General features: G+C 39.3%; 1 protein-coding gene across 9 annotated transcripts in view; it reads right to left on the reverse strand.

Annotated features, from left to right (window-relative positions):
- Window positions 1-23,286, reverse strand: part of FBXO15 (F-box protein 15) — a 448,818-nt gene that overhangs the window by 422,050 nt on the left and 3,482 nt on the right. For 6 of the 9 annotated variants that reach the window (XR_013525945.1, XR_013525946.1, XR_013525947.1 and 3 more), the window contains exons 2-8: window positions 19,192-19,302; window positions 14,733-14,837; window positions 9,713-9,955; window positions 8,626-8,835; window positions 5,201-5,393; window positions 2,092-2,174; window positions 1,003-1,145 (exon numbers count right to left, since the gene is read on the reverse strand). Coding sequence is in view for 5 of the 9 variants with exons in the window: in XM_008979980.6 (XP_008978228.1) it covers window positions 1,003-1,145; window positions 2,092-2,174; window positions 5,201-5,393; window positions 8,626-8,835; window positions 9,713-9,955; window positions 14,733-14,837; window positions 19,192-19,302 (1,088 nt within the window). In the remaining 4 variants the exon portion in view is untranslated. Of the gene's footprint in view, window positions 1-1,002; window positions 1,146-2,091; window positions 2,175-5,200; window positions 5,394-8,625; window positions 8,836-9,712; window positions 9,956-14,732; window positions 14,838-18,274; window positions 18,475-19,191; window positions 19,303-23,286 lie in introns of those variants that run through there. The other 3 variants (XM_078348264.1, XM_002757329.6, XM_078348263.1) reach the window with 2 other exon arrangements.

The raw sequence follows: 23,286 nt of genomic DNA on the forward strand, positions 1-23,286 counted from the left end.
TCTGTAACATCAATTTCTTCATCTGAAAATTGGCAGTTAAAAGGAAAGAATTAAGCATTGTCTCTGCCTTTATAGAAGTTCACCCAGCTGATAAAAGAAAGTTCTTTACAAAAGCTTACTTGATAAATATAGAAATAGTGACATAATTAGGAAATCAACATTTTTAAACAAAATATTTGATTTAGGCAAAGATCATTAATAGATGTCAAATCCACTAGGTTAAAGACTTTGGAGTACCAGGATATTTGAAAAATAACACTTTTAATAATGAAGATATCCAGTGGTCACCATCTCAACCAGATGATAAAACCTGGCATTACTAACAGTAGGACAACCTGACATTATATACTTCTCAATATAATGCAAAATGAAGTACATAACTTCCCTTTTAAAATATTTTTAACAGAAATGTTAACTTTGACTCTAAGCAAGTCCTTACATGAAACTCCAAGTTTACAGGCTACAAAAGAATGAAACCAAAAGGAAATAATCAGGCAAGTCAGAATGGGGCATTCTACACTCCTCTTTTTTCCTGCTTGGCCTAAGACCCCTCCCTTCCACTGTCAGCCGCAGCCTCTGTCCTGGCTTTGGTAGGCATGGCAAACACTGATGCAGTACGCAGAGGAGAAAGCCTGGTTTTCTTTATTCTCATCCTGGGTAGGAGTGGCACGAGCACCGCTGGCAAATTTACCACATTCCTTTGAGAAAGAAGAGAAGTCTCAGGAAAGGAGGCTACATGGAAAAATAATAAGGAAGCATCAGCAGAGACCCAGGTGGTGGCACTGAGAGTGATGGTGATGAAGGAGACAGAGCCAGAGCTGAAGTGCCTCAATCCAGTGAGGACTTTGACAAGCCCGAGGATGACACAGGGGTCTGGGAGGATACTGGTGCCAAAAGATTATAAAGTGACCAGGGAGGAAGATTCCTAACTCAGACATAAAAATTAGTTTCCTCATCTCAACCTTTAATTTCTTAATGAAATAAAAACTCAATTAATTTTACCTTTTTTGGTGAAGAGATTTCGAAATGTACCACACAAGTAGAAAACCCCACCGCTGTGCAGATCTACATGGAGCTGGTAGCCGTGCAGTCCATACTCAGGACTGTCATCCAAAAAGGGGCTATGTGGAGGCAGTTCATAGGGGCTGAAAAGAAAACAAAAGAAGCATGCAAACTTGTCAACAACAGGGATAAAATTCCTGGTTTGAAAAGACTATTTAAAAAATTAGCATCCATATCAAAGCACTACCTCCTACAAATAAAATGCCATAGGATTCCCTATAATCTTCAATACCGTGAACTTAAAAGACTGACCAATGCTCTTTTACCAGCTTCCGTAAAAACAGTCAATGATGTGAGTTCCATAGGCAGCCACAGCCCAATACAGGTGTAAGTGGTTCTGCAGCTGACCTCAGGATGGCTGCACTACAAAGGCCACTCTGCCCCTACTGTTGTTCTCAGTGTCCAGGGAACAGAAGTGCTCAGCAGGAAAAGGCACTGAACACTGATCTGCAGGGCAGACACCCAGGCAGACCCAAAGCCAAGACAAGCAAAGCTTTATTCAACAAGAAAATAATGACTACATAAAGTGACAAACTCAAAAATACTCAGGAACTTTTCAGGTAATAAAAAAAAAATGAGTAAGGAAGAGTCTAAGTCTAAGTCCACAGGAAAACAGTGAAATGGGAAGCCTGCGCCCTACCTAAAGACATTCAAATTCATTAAGAAATACTGTCCAGACTGGAAAGAATCATCTGCAGGCCAGGTTCAGCCCAGGGGCCATGAGTCCACATGCCTTGCAAGATGTGAAAATTCACATAACAGCAAAACTTGAAGGACAATAGTGGCATCTTGAAGCAATGAAATAACATCCTACTAGGTATAAATTTCTTAAACCAAAATAAATAAAGCAAATATGTGCTTGTGAATAACCCAACTATTTTAGCAACAGCTAAGTAATTATGCCTGTTGGTCTGTGTTTACTGATTAAAAACAGAGTATCTCTGCAGCTATTCTCAGGACAGTAAGACAGCAACAACTTCTAATACTTTACTGCATAAAAATTCAACACACCCACATTTAAATACATACATAGTGGCCGAGCCTAATGTGCTCCTCTCCACAAGGTGATGGAAGTGAAGATTTGCCATAAGAAAAGCCAGTTCTTCCTCCTTCTGAAAAATTAATTAAGAAGAATACATATTTCAACCAAAATGTTTTAATTTTTCACAAGGTCGTTGTGAAGATCACAGCACATTCATCTTGCAGATAGATGCAGTTTCTTACAACCATAAGATCACCACAGTGCTAATGCATTATTACTGTTAACACATTATTACTATCTAATAAGACTTATACTTCATATTGACAGCAGGACCACAATTCACCCCAACATGCAGAGCACAGAGGACCAAAAGAACTCACAACCTAGAGCTTGCGAAATACCAAAAGATATATATATAATGGTTGTGAAAATATGCATTGTTAGTTCCAGGCTGTTTCAAACTCTTTTCAAAGACCTTCACAGATACCAGGTTAATTCCACAAATACTGAACCTTACTGACACAATCTTCCTCTTGCAAGTAACTGCTTGATTTGACAAATGTGGTAGGAATTATTAGATTCAAGTTCTTCACTTGTCCATCAGGTCGAACAGCAGAAAATGTGACTATTTGGGAACTGACCTCCATTTCTTCCCAGATTCACAGTTGACACTGATGGGCATAGGTGACCCCAAATGGCAAATCTGAAGTGCCATTCTCTAGTAGGTAGGCAGAGGACAATTGAGGCCACCAGAGTGCTCACAACTCTGCACCCAACACAGCTGGATGTATGTGAGTCATGAAACACAGAGCAGGACACTGCAGCCTCACCCACAAGCCACCTTCACACAGAAAGGGGAGGAGGGAAAGAAAAACTGATGCCCACAGTCAGCTGAGAAAAGGAAAAGGGATAAGAGGATGGTGTTGTTTGAAGTTGGGGTCTAGTCATTGTACACTCATGTATATTACCATCTCAGAATCAGATTTGTCAACGACTATCCTAAAATATCAGCCTGACCTGGTGAAACAAGAAATCTTACGTAGAGAGAAAAGGTAGTATCTTAGACACGTGACCCTGAAGAGCAGATTTCACTCAATACCGCACCTACAGGATCAGAACGTGCTTGGGAGATGACCAGGCTGAACACATAGAAAGGGAAATGTTGTCCACTATCCCCATCAAGCTTCCACTGACCTTCTTCACAGAACTGGAAAAAACCACCTTAAACTTCATATGGAATCAAAAGAGAGCCCACATAGCCAAGACAATCCTAAGGAGAAAGAACAAAGCTGAAGGCATCACACTACCTGATTTCAAAATATACTACAAGGCTACTGTAATCAAAACAGCATGGTACTGGTACCAAAACAGAGATACAGGCCAATGGAACAGAACAGAGGCCTTGGAAGAAACGTCACACATCTACAACCCTCTGATCTTCGACAAACCTGACAAAAACAAGCAACGGGAAAAGGATTCCCTGTTCAATAAATGGTGCTGGGAAAACTGGCTAGCCATTTTCAGAAAGCAGAAACTGAACGCCTTCCTTACACCCTACACTAAAATTAACTCCAGATGGATTAAAGATTTAAACATAAAACCTAACACTGTAAGAATCCCAGAAGAAAACATAGGCAAAACCATTCAAGACACAGGCACAGGCAAGAACTTCATGACTAAAACACCAAAAGCATTGGCAACAAAAGCCAAAATAGACAAATGTGATCTAATTAAACTTAAGAGTTTCTGCACAGCAAGAGAAACAATCATTAGAGTGAACCAGCAACCAACAGAATGGGAAAAAATTTTTGCAATCTACCTATCTGACAAAGGCCTAATATCCAGAATCTACAAAGAACTAAAACAAATGCACAAGAAAAAATAAACAAACCTATTCAAAAGTGGGTGAAAGATATGACCAGCCAATTTTCAAAAGAAGACATTTATGAGGACAACAAACATATGAAAAAATGTTCACCATCACTGGTCATCAGAGAAATGCAAATCAAAACCACATTGAGATACCATCTCATGTCAGTTAGAATGGTGATCATTAAAAAATCAGGAGACAACAGATGCTGGAGAGGATGTAGAGAAATAGGAACACTTTTACACTGTTGGTGGGAGTGTAAATTAGTTCAACCATTGTGGAAGACAGTGTGGTGATTCCTCAAGCATCTAGAAATAGAAATTCCATTTGACCCAGCAATCCCATTACTGGGTATACACCCAAAGGATTATAAATCGTTCTATTAAAAAGACGCATGCACATATATGTTCACTGTGGCACTATTTACAATAGCAAAGACCTGGAACCAACCCAAATTCCCAACGATGATAGACTAGACAAAGAAAATGAGGCACATATACACCATGGAATACTACACAGCCATAAAAAAGGATGCGTTCATGTTCTTTGAAGGGACATGGATGAATCTGAAAACCATCATTCTCAGCAAACTGACACAAGAACAGAAAATCAAATACTGCATGTTCTTGCTCATAGTCAGGTGTTGAACAATGAGAACACATGAGCACAGGGAGGGGAGCATCACACACTGGGTGTGTTGCAGGGGGGTGCTAAGGGAGGGACAGCGGGGGGTGAGGAGGTTGGGGAAGGATAACACGGGGAGAAATGCCAGATATAGGTGACGGGAGGATGGAGGTAGCACACCACCTTGCCATATATGTACCTATACAACAATCCTGCAAGATCTGCACATGTACCCCAGAACCTATAGTACAATAAGAAAAGAAAAAAAAAATGTAGAGACAAAATATAGGGTCTAGGTATCTTGCAAAGAAAAAAGAAAGAAAGAAAGGGAGACATCAGAGAAAGAGCATGGAAGGAAGAGAAGAAGGAACGTGGACTGACTGGAAGGGGCAACATCACATGACATTAAAGGAATAACATGAAGAAAAACATGAAGGCCGGAAGAAGTGGTTTGGTTTTTATGATAGCAGAACAGCAGAGCAGCCTCAGGGGAACAGAAAGGGCCATGTTAGCTTGAAAAAATGAAGTTAGTGAGATGGTAAACGGATTGCAGTTACTGAAAAGCCTTAAAGAATTTTACATTTCATGTCATACATAATGACAAGTAAACATGGCATTGTGATGGCGAAATGACACAGTACATACAGGGACTCAAGTCTTACCTTCCAGAGTCCAACCAGGAGGCCAGGGTGCAGGCAGAAGATCCGAATAAGTCTGTCACAGCCAATCATGGTAGATTCAGTCAAATGACTCAAATTGTACTTTGCAATTAAAGAATGCCATCGGAGTCTTTGAATATTATGCCAAGGGAAGGAGAGAGAGAAGTGAGCTTTCCTGTCTCCAGAGCTGTCAGTTCTGCATCACAAATGTGTATCACAAATGTTAACTGAAGAGCATGTTAATGATGTGCTCAAACTAAGGGGCACATTGGTAGGGTGGGGACACAAATGAATAAATGGCAAAATTGATACATTCAGATTTCCGACCCAGCTAGGTTTTTCTTCCCTTCCACCTTGCTCTTGCCATCAACTCAACCTAGCCAGAAGGAAAATGAAGTAACACGAAAGTGATGAAGTGGCAGAACTGTCTCCTGTTCTATTCCTACCAAACCCAGCACAATACTACAATCTAAAGTAGACTCTCAATGTGTATTCCAAGTCAACTGAGTGAAACGACACAAAAGCAAAGATATATTATTTCAAGTGACATAAGAACAGGTAGTCTCAGGAAGTGGTCACAAAGCAGCTGGGCCTTTTAAAGTTATTATCAAGGATAACTCAGAGACAGTGAAAGCTGACACATTAGAAATAAACTAAATCACCAGTGTTTTCACAAAGGAGACACTAACACAGCATTACACTGAAATCCCTAAGGAGCTGGGGCCACATCTCATTCAAAAGTTGGTGCCCAGCACCTCAGGCACAAGCCAGCAGGCAATAGGTACATTAAATAAGCGAATTCAAAAGGAGACCAGCTGCAGTCGTGTTTCAAAGTGGAAGGGACTGTGAGGCGTCAAAACCAAATCAGCGGCTACCACATGACCCTAGACCCATGTTCAACTTTTCAAAAGAACTTCTTGTGCAGAGAACCACAATTGGATAAGGAGAGACGGTCAGTGTGTGTGATGTATATATTAAAAATAAACCCAGCATATGCAGAATACACTGGAGGAAGATAAATGCAGGGTCTGGAACCTCAGGATGGAGTCAGGGAAACCTGAGGTAAAACCTTAGCTTCAATCTACAATGACTTCGTGACTATCACAGCTGGTTCTTTGTGAGTGAGATCCCTAGCCTGCTCAGCAGGGATGAGAGCACAGGACACAGGGCAGGTGCTCAATAAATAGCAGTCGCTGCTAGTATCATCACTAATGTGAATACAGGAGGCTGGGTAGGCATGTGAGAAACCCTCTTCTCTCAAAATCTGGCTGTACAGATGTTTATTAAATAGACTCAGAACGTACTGAGTCCTCACGTGCTTGGCCTTACAGCCACAGACACAGAAACTAAGGCTGACATTTCCTCAACAGTTCTTACAAATTTAGAGTGGGACAGCACCAGCTGCAGAATAGAAAATGCTGGCAAGGATGAAAATTTAGAGTCTGACTAGAAAGGTATAAATTACAGGGAAATCCAAATTATATAGATAAAGCTTTCACTGTTGTTGAGAAACTTCTTATAGAGAAAACAAAAAAGACCCAAATAAAAATCACAAAGTCTCTTCTTGGCTGTCACACAGATGCATACAAGGATTTCTATTCCTGCATAATGAAAGCATTCACTACAAACTTGCAACAAAAGTGCCAATCAAAATAAATTCCTAAAAAACACTTTTCGTTTTTTGGGGTTTCTTTGTATCATAGTATATCAAAGGCTGGCTGAAGTCCATTGAAATTTCACAGAAATAAATTACATTAAATGAATTTTCCCAATGAATTCCAGCATTTGACACTATGTAGTATCCATTACTTCTGACCTTGATGACAATTTCAGGGACATACTGTCTTTAACTGGGCTTTGCAATTCAACATTATCCTTTTAACTGAATTCTTCAGGATCATTTGAATTACTGTTAATTATTTTGTCCTCGTATCTGTAAATAACATTTCATGATATGCGAAGTAACATATACTGTTTAGCAAAACTAGTACAGTTTGTGGAGTTATTCTCCAAATATAATTTTGAAATGAATAAACCCTAACTGCGACATTAGAAAAAGCTGGTTTCCTTTATGATACCATATGAAATTTCAAAGATTTATTCAAATAAAAGTACCATTTTTAAAAAGGTAACTGTTTCAAAAGTATCTTCAGTAACATATTCAGGAAAAATAATTCATTTTTCATCACAACATTAAGAATATTTTTTAGATTACAATAAAACCTGGATTTGCCAGCACTAAGGGGTCTGAACAGTCTTACATTCAGAACATGGAAAGGGAGATCAGTAATCACTAAAACAGTGCTCAAAGAGCAGGCACCATGGAGAGGAGCCAAAACAAAGTCTCCAGTTATAGAGCTGCAAAAAAAAAAAAGTGTCCGTATCCAGAGAAACCATGAAAGAACCCTGACCCTCCATGGACATGGCAGGCACTAATGTCAGATATTGCAGTATCCTCCATAGTGAGGACAGACGGGCGAGAAACCAATGGGTGGAACTGCAGCATGCAAAGATGGTAAGAAAACAACACAGTAAATACTCCTGAAAAGTCAAAGGACACTGAGACAGTGAAGGAGACAGGAGGGCAGGAAACCAACATGGAAGAAGGCAGGTATTACCTTTACTTTTGCAATATATCTTATATAAAGCTATGTTAGCTTGCTCCAGAGATGAGGATGCTATGCATGCATGCCATAATCCAGCTTTTAAAAGGAAGCAATCAGTGATGAAAAAGAGAACCTGAGAGATCTGCCCAGAAAGGCAGATGCCAGCCTCCTAGTGAATATGAACTCAGTGCAAAGCCACCTGACAACAGAATAGTCAAGTGCTCACTAAGCATTACCCATGTGCTGCACACTTAGCTGTTCTATGCATATTACAGTGATACCTTTTGATTGATATTGTTCACTGCAGTCATATATGCTAAATACTACACCAGTGTAACAATCGTCTCATTTTACGGAGGAGAGAAAGGAGACACAGAAAGAGTAAGTTACTTGCACAGGATCACATATCTAGTAAGTTCAATAGAAGGCAGAAAAAATAACTATTAATTATCACTTGGTTTCCTCACATTTAGATGATGATTAGTATACCATTTACTAAAGAAGGAAGATATCATATATTTTTCTAAGCTAGTTAAAATGAAAAACCTCAAAGGTTAGCCAACAATCATTCAGAAAATTTCGTTAACTAGAATATCATTCCCTACCATTAAAGACAACCAAGATACGAGGAACTTAAATTTAGACCTAATCAGAAATGTGATAAAATGTACACTTTTCCTCTTCTACAGTGATGCAGAATGTACATTTAATATGTGATAAAATTAAAAAGTGCTGCTGGTATTTTTTAATTACAAAAGTAATGCCAAGTAATATTTACATATAAGATGCTCTCACTCAACAGTTCTGATGATTGGTACTTACCTATGTTTGGTGGGAGTTTTATACCAGTCCATAAAAACTGGTGTCACACCACATAAATCTAAAGTTGACAATGATGCTAGGCACGGCCAATTTTTGCCATACCATATAACAGTAACTGAGGTGTCATTTATGGAAAGATCCACATGCTCCATGATATGTTCTTTTCCACTTTTTTCTTTCAGTATAATTGCCCAACCTAAACCAAATATTCTGGAGAAAAGAAAGCAAGCTAGCAATGTTTGCTTCATTGAAAAAAAAATGCTAAAGGCAATTTCACATATCTCCTCTAAAGCATCTAGATCCTTAAAAGCCAAAGTCCAAGTTCTCAGAACATGCCCATTACAATGTTCATTTCAACAACGGTATTCTCTTTAGACTTTTTCTCCTCACCTAACACCTCCTGAACATCCATGATCTTACAGGTACTGGCAATATATAAATAAGACAAAAGTTCTGCCCAGAAGAGACCTTGAACACTCTTACTGTACTAAAGCAGATAAGTACGTTACTTCTGCTTTTCATGAAAACTTTAGGCTATTTACTAGTTATCCCTCTGGATCTGCAGGAAATTGGTTCTAGGGCCCCCATGATACCAAAATCTGTGGATGTTCAGGTCCCTTACATAAATGGCATAGTATCTGCATATAACTCATACACCTCCTCCTGTACTCTTTAAATCATCTCGAGATTACTTATAATACCTAATACAATGTAAATATTGTGCAAACTGTTGTTATTATTTATAATGTATTGGTTTTTATTTGTATTCTTTTTTATACTGTTATTGTTTCAGGTTCCTCCTCCCCCCTCCCACCCCACCACCCGCCTCCCCGCCCACCCAAATACTTTTGATCTGCAGTTGGTTGAATCAGCAAATGCAGAAGGCTATGTGGAAGAGGAAAATGCTGCATACTTTATAGATACACAGAAATACTAGAGAGACAGTCCCACACAATCTAAATTGCACATATGTCCTATGTACACAATACTTTGAGCTGATACCATCATTCTCTTTTGGTTATAAACAAACATTTTAGAGTACTGTCAAGTAACCACCGTGTCCACTGTTCAAGAACACACTGCGTACCTGAGGGCCTCTTTGGTCTTAACTGGAAGGCCTGTATAAGGGTTAACAGGTTTGAGAATGTCGGCTAGTGCAGCTTTTACAGATGCTATTTGTTTTGTGATATATTCTTTCTTCCAATAACCAGCTTCTTTATTCTGAACTGACAGAAAGCTCATAGACGTAGCTATCTTCTGTACTGAACTAACTTTCCGATTTGATCTTGTAGATGAAAAAGCAGTTGAGTAGATTCTGATCCAAATAAAACTGGAGGGGAAAGAAGAAATGTGTTAAATTAGAGACATTGTCACCTGCCTGTAGTTATATCTCAAATTAGAATGCATATTTTCAAATAATCCAATTCCATAAATAGGTCAAGCATATTTACAGTTGTTCATCTGTTGAAGTGAATTGCAGTTTGAGATTTAGTGTTTTAAATTCAACACCACCAAAAACACATTTAAAAAACAGGAAAAGCCCATTTCCCAGGGTCAACTCTCAAGTGAATAATTCTCATGTCATTTAGGATCATCCAAACCACTGCCCTCTTACATCAGTAATGGAATAGGAAATCTATTATTTTAAAAGAAAGTATAAGTAGTATGATTCTTGTTTTTAAATATATACATGCTTTTAAAAAGATCAGAAAGGATATATGTACACACACCAAGAAATTTCAATAGTGAACAACAGAATTGTACATTTTTTTGCTTTTTAACTTTCAACAAAAAATATGCTTTCAGAAGGAGCAAAAAAGCGAAGTTTATTAATGGTAACAACTAAACAATAGTCAATATAAGTTTTTTGAGCACTTACTATGTGTTAAGCATTGTTTAATGATAATTGATTGTAAATTGCTAATAAGCAATTAAGCAATTTATGTATTACATATTACTCATTTATTTCTCATAAAGAAACCAGGAGGCACTGCTATTCCTGTCGCCAATGCACAGATGTTGTAACTGAGGCTCAGATGCAAAACAACCTGGCCGAGGTCTGTGCGCTCAAGTTTATATTAAAGCTGGGATCTGAACCAGAGCTCACACTCTTTTATCACCTGAGTTTCACTGCCTCTTCAATCACAAAGAAGTGGATCAAAGAAACTGAATAAGCTCCCCAAATTCAGAGAGCCATATAATAAGCCTCAATGTGGGAATTCAAACTCAGCTCTGACTCAAAGTCTGTTCCTTCCACTCATCTCTGCTAAGAGGCTGAGAAGTCCCATGAGCAGTGGCAGTGAGCTGAGGACTCTTCCCTCTGAGCCAGTACTCTTCATCAGGGAAGAGAAGAAAGACACAGGAAAAACTGAGGCAGGGGTTAAAATCAATTCCTTATCTGAAAGCCAAATTTTGCATTTTAAAAATTAACGATTTGCCCATTTATGTCTCCACATTACTACTAAGAGCAGCATGGAATGAAGCAGTCAATGGCCTGGAGGCTGCAGGGAGAAAGTGATTCCTCCACAGAGCGGTGGTCCTGAACTGCAGCAGGACCCCTGGGGATAAGCCTGGGTGCTTTGGGGAGGCAGAGCTATTTCCTTAACCATAGCCGAAAAGGACCATTTCTCAAACACATGACTTCAGAATGCCACCTCCTTGACTCAGACATTACATGAACTTCCCACCAAACAGAAGCTCACATATAGTCAGACCCTGGTTGACAAGTCTTCCTAGTATGAGTTTCTCAAGTCATTTCTCACCCTGTAAAATCACTTCATGATCAGCTTTTAAAGTGTCTGTATTTTCAATTCAGAAATTTCTGGACTTTCCTATGCAAGTGGATAGATGCAATACACTAATTAGTTGACCACCCCTAAGTAAAGCTAAAACTCTTTCACCAAAATCCTTTGAATAGACATTTTTAAAACTCCCTTTGCATAAAAGCTTGCTTGTGTTTTCTTCAAATTTATTTTACTCAGCATCTCACTCTACTTAAGTGTCCTTTAGCAGGATCTTTATGGAGCCTTGAATTCCTCACATCAGCACTACCTAAACCACCACTGATACTATTTTTACATGTGCTAGCACTTACAAACTGCAAAAACAAACACTGCAACAGAGAGAGGAATCACAGCATAAACTCCACATGTATTTAGTAACAATAACCACATCTAAATATTCGTATGATGAACTATGCTCATACACAAGATCATATATTACTAACCATAAGTAAACCTAAGTAAAAACATTTTATATTGCAGGTGATGCTCTTGATTTTTTATAATACACAAATGTTAAGGTTCAGATGCTTTTCACAGTCTCCAAAACCCAAACACATTTACCTCTCGATCCCCAAATGCTCCACCCTGTTAGAAGGCCTAGTCAGATTAGAGGACAAGGGCATATTTATCTAATATGACTACCAATCAGGGGCTCAGGGAAACTTCTAACAAGTTGTTCAGAAAATGGGGCCAATGTAATGTTTAGATAAATAGTGTTTCCCAGAGTACATAGCAAATAAAACCCCCTTGCGATAAACCAGATGCCACCGCATCCACACATCCCTGTTAATTCCACGCAGAGGCCAGTGCTCACACAGAAGGGAGCAGCCCCCATCACTGGGATGGAGCACTGGGGTGTCCCTTGCCCTTTAAGCCTGTCTTCCAATAAGTGATCAGTGTAACTCACTATACTATGTGTGCCTGCCCTCTCCTCAGAAGCAACATTTAGTATCTACTTCAACTTTTCAAAAACACTTATCAATTACTCATTCAATTACCACACATCCTTTTATGTAGTTTGACTTTATGATCAGACTTTGGCTTTGGCTAGAACTAAAAAGTACAATGCAACTTAGCACAATTTAGATATGTCCTTCAAAAAACAAAAGAAATGTGAGTGCAATTTCATCAGAAACTCCTGTTTCCCAATGACAACTTCCAAGAAAGAGAGGAGGGCACATAAGTAATCTAGTGATGCAAAAAGCATCACTAGAACCATGCTCCACATCCGATTAAAGGCCCAGTTTCTTCACCATGCAGGTGAAATGGAGAGGGGAGACAGTAAAGAAACTAAGAAATACATAATTTATCAGCTTATCTGAAGTCTGAGTTCTGACCATAAATAAAGTAAGAACCCTCCAGAATGCTACAGTTTTAGACATTTAGTTGATTCCTTCCTTGAAAAATGCCTTGCTGTGCTTTCTTTTAGTGACCACCTTCATCTCTTTTTAGATCGTTTGAGTCCCTTTGTGTTGCTACAAAGAAATACTTGAGGCTGGGTAATCTGTAAAGGAAAGGTTTATTTGGCTCATAGTTCTGCAGGCTGTACAAGGAGTACGACACCAGCATCTGCTTCTGGCGAAGCCTCAGGAAGCTTCCAATCATGGCAGAAGACCAAGGGAAGCCAACTGTGCAGAGATCACAAGGCAGAGAGAGAGAGAGAGAGAGAAAAAAAAGGGAGTGAGTGAGCAAGAGAAGGGAGGGAGGCCTGCCACACTCTTTTAACAACCAGCTCTAAAGCAACAACTATAAGGAAGGCACCAAGCCATTCAGGAGAGATCTGCTCTGGTGACCCAATGGCCTCCCAAGGCCCCACTTCCAACACTCGGGATCAAATTTCAACATGAGGCTTGGGGAAAAAAACAAATCCCAACTACGTAAATACAGCAATCAGTGAGAAAGAGAAATGTAAAAATTGCTCTAATTCATTCTATAACTACTGTCAAGACCATGATTATTTCACTCATTGATGTGCGTGTGTGTGCATGTACTGACACAGACAGACACATATTCTTCCATACGGGAAACATCTCCTTAATTGAAAGAAAAATCACCCTTTCCAACCAGGGAACAGTGCATGTCCTCTTGAGAGCAAGAGAATGGTTGAGGACAGCTTTAATAAGATCTGAGGGCTTATTCTGAGTTCTTCACTTAAGAGGCATACACCTAACATTAAAGACGGATGAGATGAGTCATTGCAGAACTTGACTATTCGCTAGCATGACCTGGAGAATCTTTAAAATGCAGATTTCAGAGCACTAAAATATAACCTCTAGAAATGCCAACTAGGGATGGAAATTTTTTACACTTTCCCAAGTGGTTCATATGTAGTCTTCTTAGGATGGCATTTGAGAACCACTGCACCAAAGTGACATTCTTGCCCACTATGTTCCCGGGTTAACTAATACGACAGCCCTCCTCTGCCATTCTCCATCTCCTTACCTAGTAAACAAACCCACCAGTTAAAATCTGCATTCCCTCTCATCTTGCTGACCTCCCCAGCTGACATGCAGGTTTTATGTGAGAAGGATACTTGTCTCATCTTTTGAAGATAAATAAGAGAGGGGCCTAAAAAGCCAAGATGTTCTGTTGTAGGCCACAAAATCCTCACTGAAAATCAGGAGGATTTCACCATCTCTCCCTTCAAGATATAATTCTGAGATGCAGGCTACAATTATAATGACAAACAGAAGGAGATGTTTGTTCTCCTTTGTTCCTAGACACCCCTGCAAGCCCAGATGAGCGCAGGTGAAACCCTCTCTTCTGGTTCCCTGCTTCCAAGGGTACAGCCTCCAGGAGAGGACAGTCTTGGCTTCTCTCAGTCCATTTCACTTTCCCCACAGAGTAAGTTAACCTGATTGGCATGTTTGGGAGGAGGAGCTAAATACACCTAACTTAGCCTCTTCCTTTTCTTTCTTTAGGATCTACTTGGCCATCAGCAGAGAACACTCATTCTATCTGCAAACACAGGGCCAGGGTCAAAGCCAGCAGTCCCTGCACGTGCTGCTTGAGACTCTGTGATTAGGTCTGATTCTGGGGGGAACACAGACAAGTCCTCCTGGCAACAGACCTGAAGCTGCATTCTCCAACAGCTACAGCAATGATAAGTTTGATCTTTTTGGTCCTTGCAGAGTACATTCCTTTAAGCATATAAATACAAATATTTGAAAATTTCATAGTAAAGCATTCCATATTTCCACTTGTGTGTAAAAATACTCTTGAATTCTCTTAAATTTTTAAAAATGGTTAAAAAGTTCTTACTAGTTTTCCTGACTTCCATCAAATTGTCATCAAAACATAACAAAGACCTGGATTTCTGCTTACTTGTCATTGGCTAGATGATAAAAGCGCCTGCTCACACATCCAGTACACAGCAGGCTCACAGCATCCAAGTAGGAAAATATCTTCAGCAAGATTTCTGAAGGCATTCTGCAAAAAGAGAAAAAATTAATAAATCACCAGAGTGAACCAGGACTTAATCTACAGATCACCCAGAAAATAACTGGCTGCTCATCTGTAAACAGGTCATAAACAGACTCCTGTACAAGAGGCAAACTGTACCCTCATCTTCAATTATTTTCCTTATTGAAATTTTCTGGTTATTCTAATTCTCATGACATAAACCAGAAATGGAGCCAAGGGTTGGAAGAGCTAACTTCCTCAGCATTTTAATCATGTTCACACACTGTGAATCAACAGGCAGGATTTCAGTATGCCCCATGAAACTACGTATTTTTTATTATTATTTTCGTAGAGAAAGAGTCTTGCTCTGCTACTCAGGCTAGAATGAAGTGGCATGATCGGGCTTACTGTAGCCTAGAACTCCCAGGTTCAAGCCATTCTCCTGCCTCAGCCTCCCCAGCAGCTGGGACTACAGGCACATGTCCGCTTGGCTCATTTTGTGTGGTGTTTCACCATGTTGCCCACCAAACCTGGCCTAAACTACATATGTTTCTTTATTGAGATAAAAAGACAATCAGAGAACACATTCTTAGCTATTAATAAGAAAAACACAGAATCCCTTTCCCTAAAAAAGTAAGTAAAATGGGAAATATCAGCTAATTCCCATCTCGTCCACACCAAATCCAGGCACCGCCTTCCGAACACCCTCAGGCTTTTGACTGCTTCCTCTGGGGCTTCAAGGAGACACTAAGGGCCATAAATTTTTCTGAAGTGTCTGTTTCATATATATGTCTAAATACGATATTGAGATGTAGTCTCAATATTCCACCTATTTCTATGATCTCAGAATTCTATAAAACACAGTAAAAATCTGAAAATGACTAGAAAGTATCACTAGGGTCAAGAAGTCAGGAGTGGGCCTCTCTATAAATCTTCAGCAAAAGGACAAGTAACAAGAGAGCTACCACAAATTGTGTCAAGCGCTGGGGGTGCGAGGCAGTTCTAGGGATAAAGGAATTGGGGGGGAGACACCTATTACCCAATTTAAAAGGGCTTGCCTATACTCTGTACTTGTGATTGTTATAATTTTAAATTTGTTTATTTTTCAAGAGAATCCAGATTACTGGGTGTTTCACAGGAAAATAATCAGTCCAAAAATTTTGATAATACTGAGAAGAAATAAAATAGATCCTCAGGAAAAAGACAGTTAACGCCATGCCTATTGAATATGTATCACCATGTAAGTGTCAAAGCTCTAGCTATAGTTAGCCAGAGACTTTGAGAGTTTAAACAAAAGCTTTGTTTAAACATTAATTAAATCAATCCCCCAAATAAAACCCCACCCATTCAGAGTCAATAAATTAGATAATTTCAATGAGAAAAAGTCTCTAATGGCAAAGACACCAAAGTTGCAAGAAAACATACTTCTGTGAACATTTGGATTATTCGTTACCTATAATTTTTGTTTTCATTTAACTATTTCACAAAACTTCGGACCTATTATATATTTAATTAGTACAATTTAAAAAAAAAAAACAGAGCTGGGCTTAAAGACATTTGAGAAAAGTATCAAGAAACCACCAGAATTATTTAACTGGAATAAAATCCCATTTAAGACCGGAACTCAGGAGGTTTTTACCTTCCTCCTGGCTGGACTAACCTAGTGAAAAAGGGGTTCTCTCTGTGTCCTAACAAAAGGAGAAAATCTCTACTTTATAATTAAGATAGTGGAGATTGACTACATTCTTAATCATTGTTCACACAATTTCTTCTAACCAGGTACAATCAATGTTTATACCCATGTTGGATTACTTTCTGTTGGATTCTAGTTATTTCACGTTGTATAATACATTTCAGTGTAGAATGACACTTCTTACATTTCAGTGTAGAATGACAGGGACAGAAGGAAAGAGGGCGTGAGACGCAGGACCACTAAAGAAGTTTAAAATGTTTATCAAAGAAAATGCTTTAAACCAATTAGCTTCCCTAAGAATGTTAATTTGTGTGTATTCATTTTCAGTATCACGGTAATTCAAATGTAAAGATGTCATTGTCCCTGCCTCATGTTGTGAATCAATCCCAATATTCCTGCTTTTCCCACTTTCTTCCCACGTTCTAATGGAGAATGCTCACTTCCTCCCATGGAAGCACCTGTGCTCTAGGTCCCCACAGTTTCTGCACAAGATCTTCAGCCTCCAGTTCCTGCCTCCTTCTTCCACACTGTTCATATCAGCCTCTGAATCACCCCAAATCTCTCATCCTGAAACCATACTCTTCCTTTGCTTCTCCCCAACCCAATCTCTCTGGAGCCACAGTCTGATTTCTAGGCTCCCTCACACTGCCAAGCTCTGGGAAAGAACAAAAAAAAACAAATACTTGTCTACACCTGCTGCCTCCACCTCCCTGCCCCTACTTTTTTGCTTCTTGCATTTCAGTGTAGAATAGAACACATGTAAATATGAAAATGACTGGCCAGTCCCTTCCTTTGTATTCACCTGCAATACTCTGAGGATCCAACACACCCTGCTGCCTCCTCCCCTCACCTCCCCAGGCCGCAGGTCACTGACTGCTCTTGTGTCTCAGGCTCTGTCCTCTTCTGCTTCATATAACACCCTCTCCTCAATTTCTTGGAACTCAGGGCTCTCCCCTGCCTGCTTGGTTGGTTCTCACTGCCTCAGGTCCTCCAAGCTTGTTCCTGAGTTGTCTTTGCTTTCCTTTCCCCGCCCTCTCCCTAAGCCACCTCACCCAGCTCCATGACTGCCTACCTCACCAAGTCTCATCCTGAGCCAGACTGACACATCCATCATCCATCTGGCATCCTCCTTTGCACACATGCCAGACCCTCAGCTGTAACCAGTCTAACATAGTGAGGCAACGTAGTGAGACCTCCTCTCTACTAAAATTAGCCCTCTCTTCTGCCTGAACCCCACTTCCCTTCCTTTTCAGCCAACAGCACCTCAACCTGTACTACTGCTTCAGTCAACAGCTTCGAATTCCTACTTGTCTGTTTCCCTACATCTAATTCATAAACAAATCATGTCAGTTACGTCTCCAAACATACCTCCCACTTGCCTATGTCTCTCTGTCTTCCCTACTTCTAGAGAAGACAGGTAAACAAGTAAACAAGATAATCTAAGAAATTACATGACGTCCACACTCCTTCCCAGAGCCTGGAAGCCCCACCTGATGTGCTCCCTCACCACCACCCTGTTCCTGCAAGCATCTGGATCCCCCACCTCCACACCTCTGGTCTCCACTCACTGGCAAGCTCTTCTCAAAGCTCTTGAATCTCATCTTAAATGGACCTCCTTAGGTAAGTCTTGCTTACCATGCCACCCCATTATTCTGGATTTGAGGATCCATTTGTTTTCTTGACAACAGATAACCCAACTTATTATGATTTGCTGTATTTTAAATCTGCCTGACTAGATCATCAGCTTCATGAGAACATGTAAGTGACTCACCATTTGTGTCCCAGCACCAAATACAGTATCTGCTACAGAGTAGATCCTCAAATATTTAATGGATGGATGAACCAAATTAATATTTGCTCCGTTTCTCATATCAGATGACTGTAAGACAGCCTATTCCCAGAGCATAGGATTTTAAGCTGAAATTAATGTCCTTAATTAAATATCCTTTTTGGCTTTTAATTTCTTTTTTAAAATACAGGGACATGTATATATAAACATGTACACTGTTAGCTGCGATAGCTATAATACATTATTAAAAGCCCAGAACTTGAAATCCAGCAACTTATGTCTGAATCATACAGTTCTGCAATATGCAGACTACGTGGGCCTAGCTTCCTACAGTGTAAAATGTCTCTCTGTGATCATCTCAAGCTTTCAGGTTCCCCACGAGGCTTAGCATATAACTGGTATTCCATAAATGTTACTACAGAACAAATCTATGGACTTATCAGCATCAATTACACATAAAAATTTTTTTTAAGTTTCCATGGATCTTCGTGCTGAGAGTCACAGTACAGAATCTTGCCGTGACAAATGGGCTTCCAGACATTGAAAGCTGAGAAATGAACACAGCTCTTGAGCTTTCAGGAAAACACTCTTTAATCTTCTTTTTCCTTTTTCAAGGGTCTTTATCAACTCAAAAGTGAATAATTTTGAAGAACATTTTAATAAAAGGAAAATTCAAATTACTTGTCACTTTTTGAAGTTTCGTTTCATAAAGCTCATTTCATAAGGATAGTGGTGACAGGCCCATGACTCATCAAACACTCCATGCTGTACTGTCTTCCTACACATCCCTATTCTTAGCAAGCTCAAAATAGCAACTTGGTATATACAGCATCATAACTTTCTCTAATAACCCCATGCCTAGAGGCCCCCAAAAGTGACAGTCTACTTCTGCTACTTACCTATCCAGGAGCCCAGAATAGCAAGAGAAAGAGCTCTCCCAATGCTGCCCATCTCTGCCATGGCACCACAGGGCAGCAGAGCCTGCAGAAAACTTGACCCCTGGCCCCTTTCTGAAAGTAAATATGGGAAAATCAAATTATATAATTATCAAATAACATGAATTATCTATTCCCTTCTACAAAATTCCAAAGGATTCATAAGCTCCAAAGATTATTCATTGAAAAACTTCAGGTAAGTTGATAAGGAAGGAAGAAAAGGAAGGAGGAGGAAGAGACAATGAAAACTTTAGTGTCCTGGTAGGGAAACCAGAAGACCGTACTTACTCTGATGTGCTTTCACCCTAAGGTTTAGAAACATACACTCTCGTTAAAGGTTTCAACATATCAAAGAGGTGATATCAAATACATTAAATGGAAACAAAAATGATAAATTTAATGTATTGATTGGCCAATTTGGATATACCAGAAACCATTAAAGATTATTTTTTAAAACTTAAAATTAGTGAACTAGAACTGTCAACATAATCTACGACATTTCTGATCTTTGAGGGTTCAAACTCTAGCTTCTGCAGTCACAGGCAAACTACCAAATACTCATCCACAAACTTTTTTACATTTTAACTTCTCCCATTCAATGCAATATATTTTCATTGGCCATCTTTTTATTTTAGTGTTATAGAAAATAGTAGTGTATCTTATAATCAATGGTTTTTTAGATTCAATGAAATAGCATATAACATTTTTATGCAGTGAGTCTTTTTCAGAGGTTTCTACAATAAACTTTATTAAAATCAGTCCTCAAAACCAGGAGTACTCAACAGCCCCTTGAGGGAACCGAAACACCAGAAATCGCACAGCTCACAGCCTGCATGTCTAGGCAGTGCCCACCCGGAAAACCATGAGTCGGTACACTATTTCTCTAGGCAAGCTTTGGAAGCTTCTGCTTTAAGCAATGCACAACACACAGGTATTGGTTACTGACCCATCTCCTACCTGGTATGCTACTTAAGAAGTGGCTAAAACCTAGAGACTACATTATCTATACACTAAGTTCACCAACACCATTGCATCGAATGTATATTTTGTGCACTGATAGTTTAACCGCCCTCAGTTTTTCATACCAAGCCAATTCCCCAGATATATTTGAAAGAACACTCATATAGGAAGGCAACAACTGGGAGCAAAAAAGAGGTGTCCTAAGAACTTGGAAGGAAGGATAATTAACCCACCCCCTGAAAGCTGGAGTATGAACTCCACACACAACCAGTCTTAACAGAGCATGGCCCAACTCTGAGCACAACCTATTAGATGCCACAAGCAGTGAAAAGGAGCCCTTGCCCTAGGCCTAAGCTGGCCAGGTGACAGTGTAGCCTGTAGCCTACCTCAAGATGTCATCAAGATATGCATATGTCAGTAGGCGCTCAAATCACCCACTGGCACCTGCCTGCCCTGTTCAACAGGCACAGTTCCCCACATGCTTCTGAGAAGCCACAGAGTGAAATCTTGGTAGATTTTTCTCTTTAGAAAAAAGCACAGTAGCTGCAACAGGGTAGGACCTCCATAAATATTAGTGATCATCTGCCTCACTGGCATCTCAACAAAAAATAAGTTGCATAAAATAAACTTTCCAGATCCTGGAAAGTAAAAAGGAAAAAATGAGGAAAAAAAAGCACTGAGGAAAAAAATGCTGGCTCCACGTCTTTCTATCCCAGCTTCAGTGAAAGGTGCTCCATGTACTTTTGGTCTTACATGAATTTCTAGCCAATGGTTTTCAATCTGTGCTCTGCAGGGCAAGAAGACAGGGAGAAAGGACAGGTAGAAATGCTAATTTGGAAATTTTACCCTCTCCTCCTCTAATCAGATAATTCTACCTGTGTTATATATTTTGTATTTCTGTTGGAAATTTTGTTTAAACAGATTTCCACAGGAGAAAAGCTTAGACTCCACTGATGTGGTCCTAATATACTTACCAGAATTAAAATATAATTTCCTAATTGCATTCACTTCTAGGACTGCCTTCACAAACTGGGTGACTCAGAACAGATATTTATTGTTTCAAGTCTTAGAAGCCAGATGTCCAAACTCAAGTTGTCAACAGGGCTATGCTCCTCTGCAGGCTCTAGGGAGGATCATTCCTCCTTCTGGTGGTTGCCAGAAATCTCTGATGTCCCTTAGTTTGTATCTGCATAACTAATCTCTGCCTCCATCTTCACAAAGCAACCTTCCCTCTGGGCATATCGGTCTCTGTGCCTCTTCTTATAAGGATATCATTCATATTACATTTAGGACCCTCCCTCATCCAGTATAAGTTCATCTTAACTAATTATACCTGCAGAGACCCTATATCCAAATAAAGTCACATCCTGAGGTTCCAGGTGGACATAAATAACTTTAGAAGGTATTATAAACTTTTACTGTCATTAGTCAACAGAGTAAACAAAATTTGTAATACATTCTAAAATTATTTAAAAGCGTGACTTATTTTTAAATGGTTATTAGTCTTATAAAGTCTATGTTAACTTATGGTACATATTCGAAGATAAAATATCTACAATTGACAAAGGTTTCTAACACTTAAGCTTCAAGTAAAGGGAATTTCTATCATTCCTCAGTCAAATAATAATTCCTATCAGGAGCTCCAAACCTGTAACCCTTAAGCCCATGAGAGTATGAAGAGTTGGTTGTGCCTACAAGTCTGAGTCTATACATACCCTAAGCATTATATGAATAGTTATATATATACATATGCTTTAAACATAAATATTATCATCAAATATAAATGTATTCAAGATATTAAATATCTTACTGAATCAGTTAACAGCTTTTAGTCATTATATATTTCCTCAATAAGATGCCAGAGAGATAAAAACTGTTACCCTATGCCTTTCCAAGAGAAACAAAAAAAGTAAATTAATCTGATGGATAAATTTCAATCTAGCAATTGGCAAAGACCAAATAAATGATAATGATTCATGCTGGCTATGTTACAAAGAAACAGGCATCCTCATTTACTGCCAGTAGGACAAGATACAGTGGTACGATAAACATTATGGAAAGCCAAATCTGATATTGGAAACCAGGATCCTTAAAAAGCACATATGCTCTTTTAAGCCAGGAATTCCACTTCTAGAATTGTGCAAATAGTTCACTCAAGAATGTCCATCTCAGAGTTGTCTGCACTGGGGAAAAAAACACTAAAAACGGTATAGGGATTGGTTAAATTGCATTGTCTCCATAGAGTTAACAATCCTTAGTCAACTAAAATCTACATTTTCAACCCAAGTGAAGTGTTTGAATTAGAAATAGATCCCTGATGTCCTCCAAGTGTCTATATGGCTTGCTCCCTCAGTTTCTTCAGCCATTTACAATGCCACCATCTCACTGAGACCTTCCTTGGCTATTCTATTTAAACTGCAAACGAGTCCCCGACCTACCCCCTGCCACGCACACACACACACACTTTGTGCCCTTTCTCTGTTTCTCTCCTTAGTACACATCACCATCCAACACTATACATTTTTCCTGTCTTGCTTATTATCACTGGAACTACATGGACAAGTATACTGATTATTCAGCACCCACAATATGCCTGGCATATGAGCAACATTCAATAAATATCTGCTGAATCACTAACAGTATAACTGAGAAAGCAGGTTGTATTAGTCTACAGTATGAGGTTGGTGCAAAAGTAATTGCGGTTTTTGCCCACTACGTAAACTTATTTTTGCATTTCTCTTAGAGGAAAAGTAAACAAGGAATATAAATAAAAGAGGTCTAGAAGGAGAAAACAATGCTTAACAGTTAATAGATCTGATTCACAGAATTATAAAATTTATTGGTGAAGGTTTTTTTAAATGGGGAGGATTTAAGGGGCAAAACTCCATGTATTTTCTAATTGTTCTTAGCATATTGAATCTGTAATAAGTTTGGGGGGAGGTGTTGTTTTAATTTCAAAACTAAGAGTCACAAGTACAAGAAGGCCAGGGAATCACAGTTTGAAAGCACAACCCTTGAGACTGGAGCCGTGATTCTCAAAGGCATTCCTAGTAACAGCACCCCTGCAAAGAAACTGAAACCAGGTCCCCCGAAATCTGG

Source organism: Callithrix jacchus, chromosome 13, assembly GCF_049354715.1.
Source record: "Callithrix jacchus isolate 240 chromosome 13, calJac240_pri, whole genome shotgun sequence".
NCBI classification, from domain to species: domain Eukaryota; kingdom Metazoa; phylum Chordata; class Mammalia; order Primates; family Cebidae; genus Callithrix; species Callithrix jacchus.